Source organism: Trematomus bernacchii, unplaced genomic scaffold, assembly GCF_902827165.1.
Source record: "Trematomus bernacchii unplaced genomic scaffold, fTreBer1.1, whole genome shotgun sequence".
NCBI lineage: Eukaryota > Metazoa > Chordata > Actinopteri > Perciformes > Nototheniidae > Trematomus > Trematomus bernacchii.
In genome coordinates this window covers 913,365-933,506 of record NW_022987593.1, presented here as the reverse complement: position 1 = coordinate 933,506, position 20,142 = coordinate 913,365, and the positions used below count along the sequence as shown (strand labels likewise).

Genomic DNA, 20,142 nt, shown 5'->3' with positions numbered 1-20,142 from the left:
ACGCAATAGGCACCAGAAACGTGTCCGTTCACACGAGACCGCTCGAAAGTGCTGGAGACGCTGTAGTACATATGCCGGGCCTGTAAGTGGCGCTGTACTCCTGCCACGCATGGTTGCCATGGTTGCCCTTCTGTTTATTCTCCGCTGTGGACGCTCTGGCTCTTTTTCTCCCTCCCCGAGGCAAGCGTTTGCTCCTGCTGTAAATCTCTCCGGTAGTCCACCAGCAGATGAAAAACACCCACCTCTCCGCCTCTTCCAAGGGACGAGGGAACTGTGTGGCAGAGTTTCCGTTAGAATTGTTTTCGCCGGTCAACATGTCCGTTAAAGTTTAAATTTTCCGGACAAAATTAGAAAAGTGCCGGTCAGAGGTCTTCTTTGTTATGTATTGAGCTTTAAAACAAATTGATAACGACTCTATATAATAATATAATAATAAAAAACGGAGCCTCTCTTTTTCTCCCCCTCTTCTGACAGCCCAGCAGCTGATCTCTGAGCAGGAGACATGGGGAGAGGGAGGCGGGGCTATTTCATCGTTATCAGAAAATGATCGCATAGAGGTGTACAGACGGATCCGTTTGACCCCCCAGAGCATTTCGTTTGCAAATCTATCCACCTTGGGACCCGTTATCGTTTGCGGGGTCCGTTTCTATCGTTTTGTTACGGCCTTGTGTAAACGAAAGGGCTATACGCAAGAGAAACTATGCGGATACAACCCGTTTTGTCCTCGTGTAAACAGTGTCTAAGGTGCTTGCCACACGAGGACGATAACGGTCGTATCTGCTACAGTTCTCTATCAGATAGACGGTTCGGCCACACGATTCCACCTTCATGACAATGGAATAGGGAGTGCATTTTTTTACCGTGAGTAAATTAGTAAGTAAAGTAAGTTTTGCCGTGAGTGAATTAAAGTCTTATTTCTTCTTGAGGTCTGCAGGGAAGCGTGTACACATTTGCTGAATATGAAAAGACTCTCAGTGTGTGCCCACTGTGCGACTGTCAAGGATAAACAACCTGTGGCCGCCGAGCCAGTCATGTGGATGTCAGTTTTACACACATCCTCGGGGAGGGAGAAAAAGAGCCAGAGCGTCCACAGCGGAGAATAAACAGAAGGGCAACCATGGCAAACATGCGCGGGAAGTCTTCTTCGCTGCTTTTGTGGTAGGAGTACAGCGCCACTTACAGGCCTGGCATATGTAGCCTACAGCGTCTCCAGCGCTTTCGAGCGGTCTCGTGTGAGCGGACACGTTTCTGGTGCCTGTTGCGTGTGGACGGAAGACTTTTTTGATAACGATTGCGGTCCGTTATCTTTATCGTCCTTGTGTGGCTGCAGCCAAGTCTCAATGAAGGAAATCTGGAAGGACTAAATCACATACGACTGGAGTTACCCTTTTAATTTAGCATTATATGTGCCCCGGAGTATAAACATATGACATATCAAGTCAATGCATCTGTTATTGTATTCCTGTATCATTGTTTTCGAATATATGCTACTGTATGTGTAAACCACTTTGTCGCATTAGTTTTGAATAATGCTACTTAAAGGGGACCTATCATGCAAAATGCACTTTTGTACGTCTTTTATACATGAATATGTGTCCCCGGTGTTCCAGGGAACTCACCAAGTGTCAGAAAACTCAACCCTCTCTATTTTCCTCCATACCCAAATCTCTAAAAAAGGGGCTGCAACGGATCTGATAAAAACTGATCCAGATTTGAACATTTAATTGACGTCAGGACGGTGGAGCTACGGCTATTGGGCCAACTCTCCACCTATCAGGGGAATGTGGGGTTGGGCCACGGCCGGCCATTGCCGCTCGAAAGCGCTGGAGACGCTGTAGTACATATGCCAGGCCTGTAAGTGGCGCTGTAGTCTGCCACAAAAGCAGCGAAGAAGACTTCCCGCGCATGGTTGCCATGGTTGCCCTTCTGTTTATTCTCCGCTGTGGCTCTTTTTCTCCCTCCCCGAGGCAAGCGTTTGTTCCTGCTGCTGTAATTCAATGCAATCCCTCCCCGTCGAGGCAAGCACTGTAATTCTCTCCGGTTAGTCCACCAGCAGATGACAAACACCCACCTCTCCGCCTCTTCCAAGGAACGAGGGGACCGTGCGGCAGAGTTTCAGTTAGGTTTTTTTTCGCCGGTCAAGATGTCCGTTAAAGTTTAAATCTTCCGGACAAAATTAGAAAAGTGCCGGTCAAAGGTCTTCTTTGTTATTTATTGAGCTTTAAAACAAATGAATAACAACTCTATATAATAATATAATAAAACACGGAGGACGGAGATCTCCCCCGTCTTCTGACAGCCCAGCAGCTGATCAGAGCACGCTCCCCTCTCCTGCTGGGGGGCGTGGTCAGCTGCAGCTCACAGAATCAGCCCCCTGCAAAAACAGGGCTGGAAAAAGAGCAAATGGAGCGAAATGAGGCATAGCTAAAATGCAGGATCTGTTCGGTATTTAAAAAAAAAAACTCTATTTTTATACTTTATATAGGTATGGCCCTACAATATATTGTTCAAATATAGCATGATAGGTCCACTTTAAATATACATGGTTGCATGTTAGAAGAGTCAGGACAGCCAGTTTGTTTTAGTTTCAGTGATAATGTAGATTAATTGAAGACAGGCCCTGAGGAGCACACACACACACAAAGTGGTGTTGCATTTCTAGGCACAAAGTTTTATTGTTCGTCAAATTTGCACAGCATGTTTCAGTAATATGTTACCCAACTGACCTGTTTAAATGTTTGCTATGGCTCCAAAAAAGGGGGTAAGAGTTTAAAGGTAGAAGTCAACTTTGGATTGACCAAAAAATCCACGTGCCCCACAGTAAACTGGTATTAATCAAGTTCATCATTTCCAACATTCAGATTTCTGTGTGCCTTAAAAATCTGGGTTTGACTGATGGTCTTTACCACTTTTCCTACTCCACGTTATTGCTGCCCACATGACAAAACGTTTTGAGATTGAAATAATTATATAGACTCTGGCTTATGATACTAAGTGTTTGTGCTGAGAGGCTTCAACAAAGTTTTATTCCACTATGATACCACAGTTTGATTATTAAACAGTCTTTGCAACAGCACATGAAAATCTTGGCCTTTTAATTATCTTTTTGTATTTTATTTTATATTTTTCTTTTCTCTTTACTAATTATATGTAAATGTTGTGAATTAAGTTGTCATTATTTTTTCTTCTTGTTTTTGATCTGTTTGTGCAGCAGTTTGGTCGGTCATAATGAATTTTAACATTACGTTCGGTAAATATTAAATTAGCTGACTCGCCTGTTTTGAACGGGTTGTTTTTGAAAGTCACCTGAATTGTGGATCTAACATGTTTACAATGTTAACTTGATTGATTGTCTTGACTTAGCTCAAATATTGGTAACAATTTGTAGAATCTAAATCAAATCTTAATATTAAGTACTTACTCAAAAAAGTAACAATCTTAATAAATAAATGACTGAAATGTATAAGACAGAAGAAAATTACTATCATACTTCATATTCTTTCATCATCATTTTATTGACATCTCTTTAGATGGCCTCTTCATCGTGTACGCATGGCATGACATTTCTGAGGATGTTAGTTTTCTTTTATTCCAGCTATGCTGCTTCTTATTGTGTTGAGAAGGTTCTGGAGATCTGCATCACTGTTCATCATCCTTTCTAATGTTTTGGAAACTTCAGAGCCCTTGTCATTCATGGAATTGGTTAGATGTGTGGTCGCTGCTTCTATGGAGGGAGAGTCATCTGGGCAAAAACCTGTGAGGAAGACAATTTAGAATGTATGTATTCCATGGAAGAGAGAATTTCATGGTTTATTAACCATGGATAAAAGGAGACAAAAAATGGATTGACTTGTGTGTGTCCATGCTATGCTGTCTCATATTTAAGTCGTTTTAAAATAGTAAGTTTGTGTGAAATAATGAGATCTAATACAAATGTAACTGTAGCTGCTGTTTGTTTCCCTGTTTGTTTTAGTTAATTTGACAACATGTATTTGACTACTGGCTGTACTTTGTTATGTGTGTGCATAGTTACACCACTTGTGAAATATTGCTGCAGCGGCTTTACAAATAAAGGCTCCGGTTCGTATATTAAAAAGTACAGGTGTGATGATCACAGATACAATATAAACAAAAAAACGAAGCATATGCACAACCGCAGAGTGCACACTGTTGAATAAAGACAAATGGCTTCAAAGCCTTAAAGCCAGATAACATGTGTGACAGTTCATACCTGTCTCTTGGTCCAGGATGGTGGGTGATGGTAAGTTCAAACACTCTGCCTGCCTCATAAACTCTTTCAGCTCATCAGCAGTCACAGTATTCCTCCTGCCTGAGAGACAGAACTGTATGTAAAGGAGCGCACAGTACTACTCGCAGGGTCAGTCAGTAACTTCAGAGAAACTCAAAAGGATAGACTAAATGTCATTTACAATAACATCAATTTGTTATGATTAAAACACAGATATACATTTTGATAACTCTTTTTGGTAAGGTCACATTAATTGTAATGAATTCTTGCTTAACTTAAAGGGGACCTATCATGCAAAATGCACTTGTGTACGTCTTTTATACATGAATATGTGTCCCCGGTGTTCCAGGGAACTCACCAAGTGTCAGAAAACACAACCCTCTCTATTTTCCTCCATACCCAAATCTCTAAAAAAAGGGGCTGCAACGGATCTGATAAAAACTGATCCAGATTTGAACACTGTCCTGACGTCAGGACAGTGGCGCTACGGCTATTGGGCCAACTCCACCAATCAGGAGGAGACAGCCACGGCCATTGCCGTTCGAAATCACTGGAGACGCTGTAGTACATATGCCAGGCCACTAGATGGTGCTGTTGCTCACAGAATCAACCCTTGCAAAAACAGAGCTAACATTTTTCAAATTGAGCGAAATGAGGCATGGCTAAAATGCATGATCTGTTTGGTATTTTGAAAAAAAAAAAGTATAAATATGCCTTATATAGGTATGGTCCTACACTATATTATTCAAATATAGCATGATAGGTCCACTTTAATTCACACGTGAAAAATAAATTAATTAATTCATGTAGTATTTCAAGAAATATAATGAACGTTCAAGAATTACAAGTATTGGTATCTCATGCATTAGTCAATGCAGGCGGACCAGTCACAGCAGTGCACATATACAGTATGTATTCTGTTGAACTCCAAGTGTAATCTGGATTAACTAAGCATTGCTTTTTAATAACTGTATCATGCTTCTGGCCCTTTAAGTGGTTACATGGTCAGTACTTAAATTCCATAGTTAATGGTGGTGAGTTAAACAATTGTCCCTACCTAAAAATATCTGTATAATGATTTTGAAAGTAAAACATTTATTTTTCAGTGTGTCTTGAATCATACTCAGAAGCTGGAGTGTTCTGTATGTTTGTCCTCCAATAGTGAAATTCGAGGAGGCAATGAGACAGTCAGGGCAGCCAGTCCTCAGACTGACAACAGATCCAGGGAAAGGTTGTGCTAGGGATACATAAGAAAACACATCAATAAATACACAAAGTGATGTGGCAATGTTGGACACAAAGTCCAAATGTGTTTGTGCAGGTTCAGTCAAAACGTTTAATACTACTCACCCAAAGGGAGAGTGCTGTTCACCAAGGTCATCTGAGTTGTGAAAGTGTAGCAGCGGCCAAGTCTTTCAATAAACAGACATTTGAAATTACACACTGAATGTTTAGTTTCTTTATTTGGCTCCAAAATGATCTTAAATAAAATTAGGCTTTAAGTTACATTTTTTGAGACTGCATCACATTGATGGTATCACTCTCGTTAGCAGCAGTGATGTCCAGCCTCACGCTCGCCATTAACAAATTGGTCAGCAATTTGGCTGAAGGGACGTCTGTGCCTTCTGCAATGGCCGTCCATTTTCCCAGCAACTAAAACAGACAGTTTGTCCCATAAGATGAGAAATAGTTACATTAAAGCACTGATTTAAAAAAAAAGCTGTAACATAAAGAAAGTGACAGTGTGTCTAGAAATGGTCTTACCTGCCATCCATTGACTTCAATCGGATGGATGAGAGTCTCACAGCTGCTCACGGGAGCTGACTGTCCAGCAGACAGAAGACTGAGCACAGCCACAGCAACATGGACACATTTCATCATGTCTAACCAAATCTATCAAACAAAGATCCTGGTCGTAGCTTGAGGCTGTTTGTGTCTGCTTCAAGCTTAAACCTTTATAAATACAGTCTATGGTTTAGACGCCCATTATAGGTGGAGTCAGGAGTTGTTTACACATGTGTTGCAATCTGGTGGAGAGGTGGATGAGGTGAAATATGTCCGTTGGGCATCCAAACATTTGATAAGTTAGGGTTAATTGAATATGCCCTGTGCTTACTCTAACAAACACAAATAATTACTGAAACTAGAAATAACAGCAATGTATTTCCTTTGTGTTCCTCAAAGGGTCATATAAACTGGTGTGTGTGTGTTGTTGGCAGTGTTTAATGTTTTTTTTTGCTGGTAATGCAGCCACTCACCGTGTTTAAAGAGCTAAATAGTCACAGTATGGAACTCTTTCATCTAATTTCAGTTGAGTTGTTGTTATCCATCAGCAGTTAGCTTCAGTTTGACATTAGGAGCTGGAGTGACCCCTACTGGCACAGTCCCATAGCAGATCTGTGACTGAGTAAAAAATGCCATTTTCTATCTAGAGACGAATGTTTGTTTTTTATTTTGAGGAGTCTACATGTCTACAACGTGAATTACTGAGTTTTACTTTCTATTGGGACTTAATGTTAATATTTCACTTGGAAAAAAAGTTGACCTATAATCTAAACTTGAAGTTGCAGTTTCATTTTTACCGTACACAATCATTTAATCAATATCTCTGGCCTAACTCTGATTAACTGATTTTGAAATAATGCAATTGCATTTGATTTGTTTTTCATGCAGAACTTACTGTACTTTAAAGAAAATGAATAAAATATTCATGACTACTTTCAAGTAGAATATTAACTACAGTGTGATAGTTTTCTTATTTGTCTTCTTATTGTGTCGTATTGTTAGTGTTGCTGTCAAACAAATAAGAAAGCAGGGCAGTTCCTCCATCTTACTTTATTAAATTCTTCTGAAATACTTGTGTATATCAGGAAAGAAAATACTTTCTCATACAAAGCTAATTAAAAATCAGTTCACAAACGCATCAAAAAAAGCATCCAGGAGTTTTGCAACCCGATGTCCCATCTTTGCCTCTAATAAGGAGTTGAGGGCGCTGATCCCCTCTGAGGGCGCAATGTTGTCTGGGCAGATTTCTGTGTAGATAAACATCAAGTCACAAAACAAACAACTATGGCATTATGCAGGCACTGTGTGGAGATAAAAAGTTACAATTCTCACCGTAATCTGTGTCTATCATTATGGGCGACGGCATCCGTAGACATTCTGCTTGTGCCTTAAACATCTCCACAAAATCAGATGAGACACTCTGTCTCTTGCCTGCAAATAAAGAACATTTCATTAGAAAACTATTCGGCTGCTTTACCGTGTCCAATAAGAGTCACTCTAGTGTTTCAGGACATGATAAGTGAGATTCTTACTAAAAAGCATGAGACTGGTGAAAGTGTCTCTGCCAGAGATAACTTCTTCATATACAACCAGACAGTCGGAGCAGTCAGTCGGCAGGTAGACCTCCCTCAGGTAGAAAGGTTGTTCTGGAGAGAAAGAAACCACCCACCCACAAACGGACGCATAAATGAAAAGGTAATGTGCATGTTTGAATGAAGGTTTTTACTTTAAATAATATCTCTGAAACTTTATGGCTCTTCTTCACTCACCAATTACCATCGTGCTGTTTTCAAAGGTCACATTGAATACAAAGCTGGAACATTTGCCATATCTGCATAAAAGGAAAATAAAGGCTGAATCATAACAACATATCATGACGGAGACTTTAGTAAGTTACTCTACTACCCTAATGAAGGCTATCCATATTATGTTATGTTATTATGTTGCATTGTTGGAGAAGCCTGTGACATAAGATTTTCAACTGCATAATTACTCTGTAGCTATGTCAGATTGACAATAAAGAACCTTGAACCTTGAACCTTGAACCTTGAACCATGACATGTATAACAACTTATTAAGCTGATATGTACATGTTGTGTAACAGCTGCCCTCAAGTGGCCAAAAACTTTGAAAAAGCCAAAAACATCAACCCAAGAGTTACCGTAAATCAAACTTTACTGTGATGTGATATAGACCATGAACACCTTTGTTACTCTCCAAACATACAATATAATTAAAATGCTAAACAAAGACATGTTACAAAAAAAACTGAAGGTCTGCAAACTGACAATGAAGCACGTTTGAGTGTGTATTACTTGAACATTGTCAATACTACCATGTGGCAAAAGCAATACGTCAATAACAAGAATGTATCTTTATAAACCCCTGAGGGAAGCCTATTGGTTGGAGAGGACTAACTTCTCAGGAGACACTTCAGCCGTGTGAGAGTGTGTGTGGGGATTTACATTCTCTGAGTCTGAATGATGTTGAGGATGTTGCTCTGAGAGGTTGCAGTGATGTCCAGCCAGACACTGGACAACAGACGACCCAGAGAGCGACTTCCAGGGAGGTCCGAACTCCCCCCGACGTACAGCCACTTTCCCATAATCTAAAGAAAACCAAAGATGCACAAGACATGTCGTGATTAGTCAGCATTTAGAGACGGGACTTTTTAAGGGCTCAAGGGAGAGATATCTTTGTTTGATATATTGTGTGAAATATAACTTTAGATAAACATTTGGAGATCCCACAATGCTCTTGAAACTATTGAACAAAATGATGCAATATTTATGTTGGAAAAGCTTTGTATCACAAGTCCACATTCAAGGTCGGGTTGGCAACATTTCCTAAAAATGTACAAATCATTTTCTGAAAAGAACATTCATAGAGTATTAACATGGAAATTAGAAACAGTGTTTACATAATTACAAAGTGACTTTTAGTCATTGAGCAGCAGGTTAGCTGATAATGCAAAAATGTAAGATTTTAGAACAGACCAGCATAAAATACAGATCCCAGTTTTCTTCAAGGGACACTTCTGTTTTCTTTTACTTTGCATGATTCTTTTAAAAAAAAAATGTTAGTCAATTTATTGAACATGTCAGAAACAAAACAAACAACAATAATAATTATATATATATCATTTTATTTCTTGTTTTTTCTCACTCATAATAATAATTATAACAAAGTACAAACAAATAATATTACAAAAAAATAAATAAATAAGTAATAATAATTCTCAAATAGTCTCTGTCATGTTCAACAGGGGCAAGAAGAAGCTTAGGTCCTACCCCCTCTAGCATACATTTTCCTTATAAATAAAATATCAGGTCATCGTCATCAGCGACATGTTTGTCTTGTTAATTTTCTTCTTTTTTTTACAAAACAATCAGAAAGAAATTACTTTTACAATTACATTATTCTTTCCAGGACACTTTCTATGAATGTATTGGGAGACTGAGGAACTGCAAAAATAAGTGTTTGCTTAAGTTCTAGGTGGACTTCACTCATTGCTTTGGCCCAGAAATGTGTGGGACCTAGAAAGTTCATTGACCAATGCAGGGAAACCGTGGCATATGAACACCACATCAATTCTTTTTGCTAAATGTGTTGGGAAAGGACAGAGGAGTTGTAACACTGCAGGTTACTACCGTTCATCAGAATACATTTGAAAGGCAAGTCTTATTTTGGGGCTTTTAACTATTTCTTGTGGTTGAACAGTTTTAAAGTGAACAATCTTTGACACCAAATTAGTGTATCTTTTTTTGTGATGTAGTTACAGAATTTAAATTGATTTTCTTTCTCCCAAAATGGCTTAAAAAGATAAGATAAGAGATAAGATAGAACATTATTGATCCCAATTTGGGACATTTTTGAAAAAGAAACACAGGTAAGTTATGCTTCCAGTTTTCCATCACTAAAAACATATTACCGGTCTCTTCAAACATGAAGTCAGAGGTTGTTAAGCTATGAGAATGTGGATCATGTGTATCGTTGTCTAATATTATCTGATGAAACCTATAAGCAAAGCAGAAGTGCACTTACATTTTCATTGCTGATAGTTATGGGTTTCAGCAGACTCTCACAGCTGCTCAGAGGAGCAGAGTCTCCCAGAGAGAGAAGACTCAGCAGGACAGCGACAGAAACACACTTCATCCTCAACATGGCTCGTTTGTTCTTGATCTAAAGTTTTCCTTCTGCGCCTCGTCTTACCCTCTCAGCTCTGCTCTCTTTATAGTCTCCCCCCTGGATGTATCTCCACTTTTTGTGAACAGCCCAGGGGACAGTGGGAGAGGAGACTTTTGACCTGTTATGGAATGTAAACCCCATCACATAACAGCAGAGGCTCAAAGAGTAAATCCAAACTTTTTTTAAGCTGTTCCTCGCACCTCCAGCGTTCATGTTATTCATTTAAAAAAAGCCGGTTCATGTTAGTTAAAGAGCAAAAAGTAGCAATACCAGCAGTATTTCCTCACATTTTATATTTAATGTAACAACATGTATTCTGTGTTGAGATTAAGAGCCATTTTTGGTTACTTTTGATTGACTTTTGTTCTCTCTCTGCTCAGGGGTTCCTGATCTCCACTAACCGTTAATATAAAGGAGGGCTGGAAGAGAAGCAGCTGTCTCTCTGACACACTTGATTGAAAAGACATAAAAAACAAATCATTGTAATACTATGAGCTGTAGCCAAGAGAAACAGAGGGGTCGTGAGTCCAGATCCCCCCAGTAAATCCTTTAGCTTCAATATTTTTAAATCAAACATTAATTTGTAGTTTACTTGAACTTTGTCCTCACCGCCTGTGCTCTGATCCCAACAGAGAACTGTGAGCGTGTTGAAATCGCACAAAATACACACTAAACTCCTTTAATGTGAACATTTACAGAAGAATCGGTACCACTTTACAATAAGACTACCCTTATAAAGGGTTTACGAATAGTTTGTAATTCATTTATTAATTAGGTTGTGAACACTTTATAAATCATTAATAAGCTTTTATAAGACATGAGATAAACAGGGCAACTGTGACCGGTTGCTTGCCAAATAGTGAGCCCACATTTATCTACTGCTAAGCCTTATATTGGCTACTTAGCTTACTTCGTCTTGTTCATCAGCCAGCATCCTTGGTATCTGTTGCTCACCGAGTTGATTCTCGCTAAGTAGCCAATATAAGGCTTAGTCATCTTGCCAAATAGTGAGCCTGCATGTGTTGATGTATGAAAACTATGTTAGAATTGGTTTATAAATGGCTCTTAATGATTAATAAAGTGTTTACAACCTAATTCATAACCTTAAACCCTTTATGAATCCTTTATAAGGGTAGTCTTATTGTAAAGTGGTACCGAAGAATCTTTAACGTGTGATAAACTACACGGAAAACATACTTTCCTTTCCTTAATTAAATCACTTTTACAGCAGCTGGTTTCTGATTTGACACATTTGAAGCTAAATTCAAAAAATATATATGTTTATGTTTATAATAGTTATAGTATGTTAAAGATCCTTTGCAGACATTTTTTATTACATATGAAAATAGCCTGCTTTGAGTATTTTGTAAATGACATCTACTCTTTTCTCATCTTCCATAATTGCAACCCAATTTATTTGTCAATATTCACACTTGCTGGAAAAAAGTGTCTTTTACAGCTCGTCTTCCTTGTTACAGTTGTATATAAATCACTACTGGAACAATTTGAATTGGGTTTATTGAACTTAAAAAAAGCCACAAAACAGCATCTTATCAAAAGTTTTTTTTAATTGAACTTAACAAAGTGACAGCTCTCTATAGATGTCTTCATACGGGACAAAAACAAACAAACAAACAGAGAAAAGAAAGAAGAGCTAAATCTGATGGTCGTCCTGACGATACACGGAGGTCTCTGAGCATGACCTATCTGTCATAGCAGTGCTCTGAGGGGGATGGAGACACATTGATGCCGTGTTGGGTGGGCTGGTGATGGAAAGACGGATGTAAAAACGACGACCATGCTTCCTTCACCACCTCTCCGCTCCATCCACTCTCTGCCTGAAGTGATGGTGAGGTGACCGACAGCAGGATGCAGGGGAATTGAGATTGATGGAGAGGGAAGTGACAGGACGCATCAATCACCACTCCCTGGTTTTGTTGGTCTGTGCTCATCCTCTCCTTTTTCCTCTTGGTAGGGAGACGCAACCGGAGAGACAGGACAGGAGACAGACAGACGGAGGGAGAGAGGGAGACAGGAGGAGGAGGGGATCACTACTCCATGCCCGGCTGGTTCTCTTGGTCTGCGCTGATCTCCTCGCCGGCGTCCTTGCCCTCCTTGCTCCTCTTGCTCTTCTTGTGTTTGTGCCTCCGGTGGCTGTCGCCCTCCTCGCTGTCGTGCCTCCTCCTGCTACTGCTGCTAATCCAAGGAGAAGGACCGAAGGGTGGAAAAGGGCAGAGGAGGTGAGGGAGGGTAGAGGAAACGGATCGGAGGGAGAGTAAAGGGCAGGGAGGGAAGACAATAGGGAGAGAGAGAGAGAAAAGGTTAGGCATGAGCGAGGGATACATTGAGACAAGAAGATCAATGAGGGAACGCAAGAAAAGGCGAAGTGAAATGGAGACGGACAAAAAGGGGCACAGGTGGTGTTAGGTAAATAACAAAAGGTCTAACCCAGGGCTGCACTGTTATCACCAACAGGATCAAGATTGAAATGTTTTCTCTTTCAGATTGATTTGAACCGAACACGGCTTTCATTTCCATGTTTCCTACTAGTGTACAAATATTTTCATACTTCAAGAATGTAGTTATTTTTCCTGTCAGACGGCTCCCCAGAAGGGAAATACAAATGTCTCAATGACAGCAGAGGTTTCCATGACCAGAGTGCACATTTTAAACGTCAATAACGCAGCTGATAATGTACATTTGATTGTGGGGAGCCAGGATTGAGATAGGAATATATAACTTGAGAGTACTACAATTGACCATTTGCTAAACTGGAATTCCTTTGTGAATTTATTTTGCAAGAATGGGTCTTTTATTTATTTTGGAGGTTGACAAAAGCAGTCAAAATTAAAAGTGTGACCGAATACAAATGAGAAGCCTGCCGTTGTAGGCTAGGCGTACAAGTCGCCGGCAGATGAAAGATCTAGGATAATATAAGGAGCTAATAGATATGACACTTAGTGGCTACACACATGGTCCAAAGAAATAAGAAACATCATGGTTGTTACAGTTGCAAAGCTATGATTTGACAACCACTATTTTATTTTCTAAGAGAGGCGGTATGTGTGTATTTACGTACCTGCGAGAGGACTTGTGGCGCCCCTCCTCTTTCTCTCGGTGCCGCCTCTCTCTGTGGCGCCCCTCCTCTTTCTCTCGGCTCGAGCGCTCACGATGTCGCTCTCCTGCATAACCGCGCTCCTGGTACTCACGGTAACGATACCGCTCCTCTTCGCTATGGAAATAGAAAGAACAAGAGCTTTCACTTTACGGTGTTGCGTTTGCATACATACAAAACATTCCCATTCTCTGGTTAAAATATGCCTTTTGATGTTGCAGTAAATGAACAAATATTGTGTTGCTCTGATCAGATAGCATAAATGAATCAAAGCTTTAAATAAAAAAGATAAAGTCTGATGATCACTATTTTGATACCTAAACTCCGGATATCTGCCATTACCGAATACCACTCTGATATCAGTGATCTCTTTTTCCTTATTTTCAAATCTATACATCTCACAGTGTGATGAAACTAACACTTCCTCCATGCCATATACAAGTACTGAAAATGGTTTATTTGAACATGGAACAGGAAAATAAGGTCTGCATATGAAACATGTTGTGCCTATCTAAAACAAATCCAATAGGCTTACTAGCTTCTACACGCTAAAGCAACTCAAATCTCTCACCAGCAAAACACCTCGACAGTTAAATGCCATTTTACGTTTCATTACTATACAATATAGTATTTATTATCATTATAGTATTACTATTTCGGCGATTAGATAAAATATAAATTATATTTGATGCAACTTTAGTTACATTTCCATTACTTTTCCAAAACTTTGGGAAGAATATTGTTTTCCATAACTTTTCCAGGGACTGGAATTAGCATTTAGAATTTCCATGACTTTTCCAGGTTTTTAATGACCGTAAGAACCCTGACATTTAAGAAAAGAGCATGTCCAAGGTTCAAATAAGCAGATATTAAGGCGACATGATAAACTCCATTTCTTTCATTTCTGATTCAGATTGGTAGACCCGTAGAAATAAATCTGTGTTTGTTTGTTTCCCCCTGTCCCTCTCACCTGGTGTAGCCCATAGCTGACGGGCTGTGCTCCCTCTCTCTCTCCCGCTCATGTGTCCTCTCTCGGGGCCGCTCTCTCTCCTTCTCTCTCTTGTCTTCTCGACGGGGATAGTAGTCCCAGGGCTTGGAGTTGTCCATCATGGGGGGCCAAGGAGGAGGCACATTTCCAGCCATGGGTGGAGGGTACGCACCTGAAAAGGTAAAGAGGAGGGGAGCCGAAGACCAGGTTATTACTTCAAACGTTCCCTGGAAATGAGACTGAAATCTAGTTAGCAATCACAGACGGATGACATGGTAAAGCTTCCTACCTTGAGGGAACGGGTAGGGAGGGACAGAGCGTCCGTCATAACCTCCAGAGTGACTGTGGAGACAGAGGAGAGCCATCATGTTACAGAGTGTGTGTGTGTGTGTGCGCATACTCATGTCCTTTGATCATAGCCCTATTTTTGTTGTGACACAGGATGAAGTCAAATGAAACAGTGCAAAAGCATGTCGTTGGTATTTTGGTGGAGAATGTGTCTTACGGCCCGTCCACACAGCAGCGTTAAAAAAAATCTTGGAGGTAGGCGTATCTGAAGCTTGGGGATTTTTTGCGAGCAAGGCACCAACAACCAATCACATGAATCTCCCGCCCCCGACATACGAAGCAAAAAAGCCCGAAGTAAACTGGATATAAACTCCCCAAACAGGCGAAAACCTACCACTGTCTCTGCCACCTCCCTCCATGCCTGGCTCCTCCGGTTTGTATCCCGGTAGGTAAATAGGGACTGGTCATAAAGCACCGGGTGATTCCCTACCGCTAATTTCTCCTCCATTTTTTGGAATATGAGGAAATGACCTGCGGTATGTCTCTCTCAGCATACACGCGGTTTGATTGGCTAGCGCTTGAACTGTCAGATTTGCATACACGGGATTTGATTGGCTGACGCTTCCACCTCAGCTTCAAAAGTTGAACATTGCTCAACTTTGAATCCTGAAAATCCTGAAAATCCTGAAAATCTCCGCTCGCCTGCCCACAATGCAGTTCGGCGAAAAGTGAGGCAATGTGACGTCACCCCATTCAAAGTGAATGGGCAGAAGCGTTCCAAGATTTTTTAACGCTGCTGTGTGGACGGTCCGTTAGAGGCTGCACAGACAACATACGTCTCAGAACAGCGCCTGTTTCCTGCACATTAGTGAGCTGCCACTGTGGAGATTTCTGTATACTGTCAACCTATAAACTAAATATTTATAGGATGACAGGATAATACCTAAAACATAATTAAAAATGTATAATAAAACAATGTCCAACCAGTGTGTAGGTTAAACCTGCATTTAAAATAATGTTTATTGTGGTTGGGTCATTCTGCATTCATGAAAACATTCAAACGAGTGATTCCTAAATAACCTGTTTGCTCCGCAGCTCCTTTTTACTGTATCATTTAATAAATCATTACATTCTTGCAGCAGGACAAACATGTTCTTAATCTGCAGCGTCTGTTTGGAGAAGAGCCGAGTTATTTCCAATGTGTGTGTGTTGATGTGTACTTGTGTGTTACCTGTCCAGAGTGGGGATGATTGTAGGAGGGGGCCCACTGGGGGGAGGAGGAAAACCAGGAGGAGGGACATTAATGGGTAACCCTGGGAGGGAGACAGAGAAGAAGGAGAGAATAAACAGTCAAATAAATAATATAAAGCAAATATATTGTAAGGTGTGATGTGTGCTTGAAATAAATAAAAACACCAAGAGACTAGCTGATAAAAACTTACTGGGTGGGGGGATGAGTGGGGGTGCAGAGTTGACGTTTGGTGGTGGAGGGAGGAATGGAGGAGGAGGTATGTTGGGTGGAAGGCCCCCGGGGGGGAAGAACGGGGGGATCTTAGCCGGCTGAGTGGGCTCAGAGTCTGTACTTTCAGAGATCACCTGCAAACAGCAGACAGGATGTCAACACTCACTCTCAGCGCAGATCCTTTCAACTGTAGTTTATTCATCACAAAAAAATACAATTATAAAGAACATTTGTTTTTTGAATGAGTGTCTGTGGTGCCCCTGTGTACCTGGATATTGTTGCCTTCCAGGTTGTGTCTGCGTCGGCCTTCAACCCTGCTGATGGTGGCCGTTCCTCCACCAATCACATCTATCGTACCACTCGTCTTCCTGCGAAAAGAATATGTGAAAATAGAAATCAATGCACTGAGCCCACACCCTGTCGACTTCCACACAAAAAGTATATAAACATAATCAGGTATGAACATTAGGTAAAGATCAAATTGAAACTCATTCAAGTCATCTTAAGCCTTTCTACAGATGACAACTATTGACCGACACTGAAAACAAATCATTTGTTTTCTAAAAGAGCTTTGGCTGATATACATAATGAGTAAGGGCATATTATAGTTTAATAATGAATTTCCAGGGCTTTCTGGTTTACAAAATCTGTAATAGTGACACTGTTTCTAAATACCCGTAAATCTTCTCGAGCGTTTCCTTAAGGCAGTTTCTGTGTCACTTACCAATAATATATCAACCGCTACCACTATATGTGCAACGACCCAACAGCCACGATATATTGTTGGCTGATTAACTAGTCCAGCTTTAAAGAACATCAAATGTAGATGTACTTTTTATGCTCATTGTACTTCTGGCTTTTACAGCTCTTTAAAGAAATCTCCTTTAGTGCCTGAAACAATGGAGTCTCTAAAGATACATTTAAACACCCAATAAAATGGTGACCTATGGATCTTAAAACCCTTTATGTTGCACCAGTGTGCGTCTCCAATGGGAACACTTATTGCCCTCTAAAAGGAGAAACATCTCATTCAAAAACTATTAAAGGGTTTCATCTCTTACCAAATAAAGGAAGACCCTTTTGGTAAGGCAACTTTATGTCTCACCCCGACAACATCACTTACTAATGTGGAGCAAGTAAGTCTCATACTAACCGTCATCAAAACAACCTGTGGATTGATCTTAAATGATGATTTTCTTGTGTCTCTTTAAGCTTTAACTTAAGTTCACTTTCTAAGTTATGAAACATGCACAAATCCCACCACAAAAGAAAGAACGAATCCCCGGGGCCTTTGAAGTAGCACTGGGAGTTTTTCTGTGTTCGTGATTCACGGTCAAGAAAAACGCTTTAACATCAGATCCATGCCAACTTACGTATAATAGGACATGTCCTGAGGAGGAGGCGGGCCGGGCCACTGAGGGGGAGAGATCCTACCATTTTGAAACAAAGAATGTGTTAAAGGAGGTGAGAGCCAACATCGTCAGAAACACAACGTACAGGGGAGACCTGTTGAGGGGTCGCTGTGGCTCAGAAGGTAAAACAGGTCGGCTTTTATCATCCCTCATAAATGACAAAATACATCTCAAGGGATTCGTCCTAATAAATACATTTTAAACAAGGTTGGCGGTTTGACCCCCAGCTTCTCCTGTCTGCATGTCAAGACACTAAACCCCAAGTTGTGCCCTCTGCCAATGGTGAATAATGAGGGGGAACGTTGTAGAGCACTTTTTCTGGTATTGTACAAAATGGCTTTATAAAAAGGCAGTCTTTGTAGCATGGCATATCTTGAGGCGACCAGGTGTGTTTTATGTGTCATGTTGAATTAAAAAAGCTTAACAAAAAAAAATGGTCCCCTCTTCTTAATCCCTTCCAGTGAGGCACTTGATAGAGCAATTTTCTAAACCTCAACCCAGCATACGTCAAGTCTTCATTACTTTTTTCTATTTCAAACATTTTCAACTTGTTATTAAATGAAACAGGCGGAGGGGAAAACACTACATTTCTTATTTTCACTTCTACTTTCTAAATGTCTGTCCACATCACTGCAGGTGCACTATATTTCCAGATACCTCAATAAGTGAAGATGAAGCAGAAGTGTTACCTGTTGACCTGACTGACAACGGGCTTGTACATGTTGAGAGGAGATGTGAAGTCTGGTTTGGAGGTGTGAACAGGCAAAACGCATATGTCCTTGTCATTGCCTGTCCTGCCTTGCTGAACCTAAGAAAGAGGCAAAATAAAGCTTGTTAATATAATGCATTCTTCTGAGCTTTAAACACATATTTTCATAACAAGAGTTCCAGGTTAAACCAGGCATAAAACTGCTCTGATTCCAACTAACTGATAAGATAGAGGGTACTATGACTACAACAGCTGCTGAAATGTAGAGTGTTGATGGATGAAAAGGCCAGAGTAAGCGCTAGTCTCTCACGGTGATCTTGCTCGCCACAGAGCTGACGGTAGAGACTTCCAGGCCCATGCGCAGCCTCTTCTGTTTTTCACAGTAAGCCTTCCATGTGTCTTCATTGAAGCCGTAGTTAAAGTAGTCTGACAGATCCGCTCCTACACACACAAACACAGAGATAGGCTGTAAATATTTGGCATGACATAATAACAAATGCCAGTAATAATACATTTTAACGGTGCCTTCAATGTCACGCAAGGACACCTTACATCAGACAAAACCATCAGGAAAAAACATTACATACGCAACAGTAATAAACCATACATTGAATCAACAATAAAACATTAAATATGCATTAGATCAAGATTCATTATGTAAGAAATACAATGCAGTTAAAGTTATTTAAAGTTTTAAGAGTTGTGTTGAATCCTTTACTATGCATATCTTTGTAAACAAATATCCTGAAAATAGCTGTGCCAAAGGAACAGTTGCTCATGTTTCCTGGGTTGATGTTTGCTACAAACACTGACCTGGCTTCCTCCAGGGTTTCTCTTCAAAGGTCTCCATGTCTGCCTCCAGCACTGGAGCCCCGTTTATGTTTCCAGGTCCGTCCAGATCCACTCCTTTCATCTTGGAGGCTACAGAAAAGAAACAACATAACTTGTTAACTGTACAAACTTTTTCATACTCTATTTATATATAACTATGATGTCTGTTTCTCTGTGTTTTCAGAAAACAGGATTTACTTCAACAACCCCTTCACATTACCTTGTCCATAAGGTCTGGAGCCTGACGTCTTTATGTTGAGATTGACAGGGGGAGCTCCATAAGTTCTGTAGGTAAAGAAATAAAACCATGTTATAATATCACAAGGTCTGCTCTTAATTAGCGGTAATTACCACCATATTCAGTATCATTTACAAGTAAAGAATAACAGTGAACTGTGGTGAATGAACTTCTTGGTCTCTGTTCAAGGTCAATGCCAGGATAAGTTACTTCAAGTTGAATTATTTTAAGTAGTAACAAGCACAAAATACATAAAAATGAAAGACCATATTCAAATCTAAATCACTGCCCTTAATTTTGGCAAATATTTGCAAAACACCACACTTTCAATAAAACCTACGTGTACTGTGGTGCTCCAGTTTTAATGTCTCCAATAATGACACGGACATCATCGTCGTCATCATCACTGTCACTGCCACTATCAACATCCTCTGTTACGCCTTCACCTTCACCCTCGCCCTCCCCTGTCGCCTGGAAGAGAAGGAAAATACAAAAATGAGGCATGCGCTTTTCACAGAAGAACAGAAAACAAGTGCTGTAGCACGCACTGTGAAAGAGTGCATGCACGTTCCTACCTCAGAGGCCACTCCATTCCCTGTAGCGTGTTCAGCAGCATCCTCTGTGGAGGCATCAGCAGGTGCACTGTGGATGAAATAAAGAATTAGAAAATAAAAAGTATTTGAATTACACAAAGCACATCAAAAAATATTCTAATGTCTTCAAAGAATGCAAAAGTTTGGTGCTAAATAAAACCTTATTTTAACAGATGGTAGATGGCGTCTATTTCAAAAACTGTGGGAGTTAGATTGAAGTTAGGCAACAACTTATTTTCAAACTGGGTTTTTATACTCTCATATTTAGCACTTAAATTAAAGTA

At 40.2% G+C, this 20,142-nt stretch overlaps 3 protein-coding genes across 3 annotated transcripts in view; all 3 read right to left on the bottom strand.

The window, feature by feature from the left end:
- Positions 1–3,490: 3,490 nt before the first annotated feature.
- Positions 3,491–6,186, bottom strand: LOC117481599. Its single transcript, XM_034129339.1, has 6 exons — positions 6,014–6,186; positions 5,757–5,902; positions 5,600–5,661; positions 5,373–5,486; positions 4,232–4,330; positions 3,491–3,754 (listed from the first exon to the last, which is right to left on the bottom strand). The coding sequence occupies exons 1-6, from the start codon at positions 6,128–6,130 to the stop codon at positions 3,576–3,578; spliced, it is 717 nt and encodes a 238-aa protein (XP_033985230.1). The 5' UTR covers positions 6,131–6,186; the 3' UTR covers positions 3,491–3,575.
- An 879-nt stretch (positions 6,187–7,065) lies between these two features.
- On the bottom strand, positions 7,066–10,314 carry LOC117482303. The gene is made up of 6 exons (XM_034130385.1): positions 10,079–10,314; positions 8,500–8,642; positions 7,804–7,865; positions 7,567–7,680; positions 7,367–7,465; positions 7,066–7,281 (listed from the first exon to the last, which is right to left on the bottom strand). Exons 1-6 carry the CDS (start codon positions 10,196–10,198, stop codon positions 7,157–7,159), a joined length of 663 nt encoding a protein of 220 aa, XP_033986276.1. The 5' UTR covers positions 10,199–10,314; the 3' UTR covers positions 7,066–7,156.
- A 1,456-nt stretch (positions 10,315–11,770) lies between these two features.
- Positions 11,771–20,142, bottom strand: part of fip1l1b (FIP1 like 1b (S. cerevisiae)) — a 9,202-nt gene continuing 830 nt past the window's right edge. Inside the window, exons 3-16 of the mRNA XM_034130269.1 lie at positions 19,841–19,907; positions 19,606–19,736; positions 19,248–19,312; positions 19,010–19,117; positions 18,507–18,637; positions 18,177–18,295; positions 17,449–17,505; positions 16,344–16,443; positions 16,056–16,209; positions 15,845–15,926; positions 14,615–14,667; positions 14,308–14,497; positions 13,302–13,454; positions 11,771–12,415 (exon numbers count right to left, since the gene is read on the bottom strand). Coding sequence (XP_033986160.1) covers positions 12,274–12,415; positions 13,302–13,454; positions 14,308–14,497; positions 14,615–14,667; positions 15,845–15,926; positions 16,056–16,209; positions 16,344–16,443; positions 17,449–17,505; positions 18,177–18,295; positions 18,507–18,637; positions 19,010–19,117; positions 19,248–19,312; positions 19,606–19,736; positions 19,841–19,907 — 1,552 coding nt within the window. The 3' untranslated portion in view covers positions 11,771–12,273. The remainder of the gene's footprint in view (positions 12,416–13,301; positions 13,455–14,307; positions 14,498–14,614; positions 14,668–15,844; positions 15,927–16,055; positions 16,210–16,343; positions 16,444–17,448; positions 17,506–18,176; positions 18,296–18,506; positions 18,638–19,009; positions 19,118–19,247; positions 19,313–19,605; positions 19,737–19,840; positions 19,908–20,142) is intronic.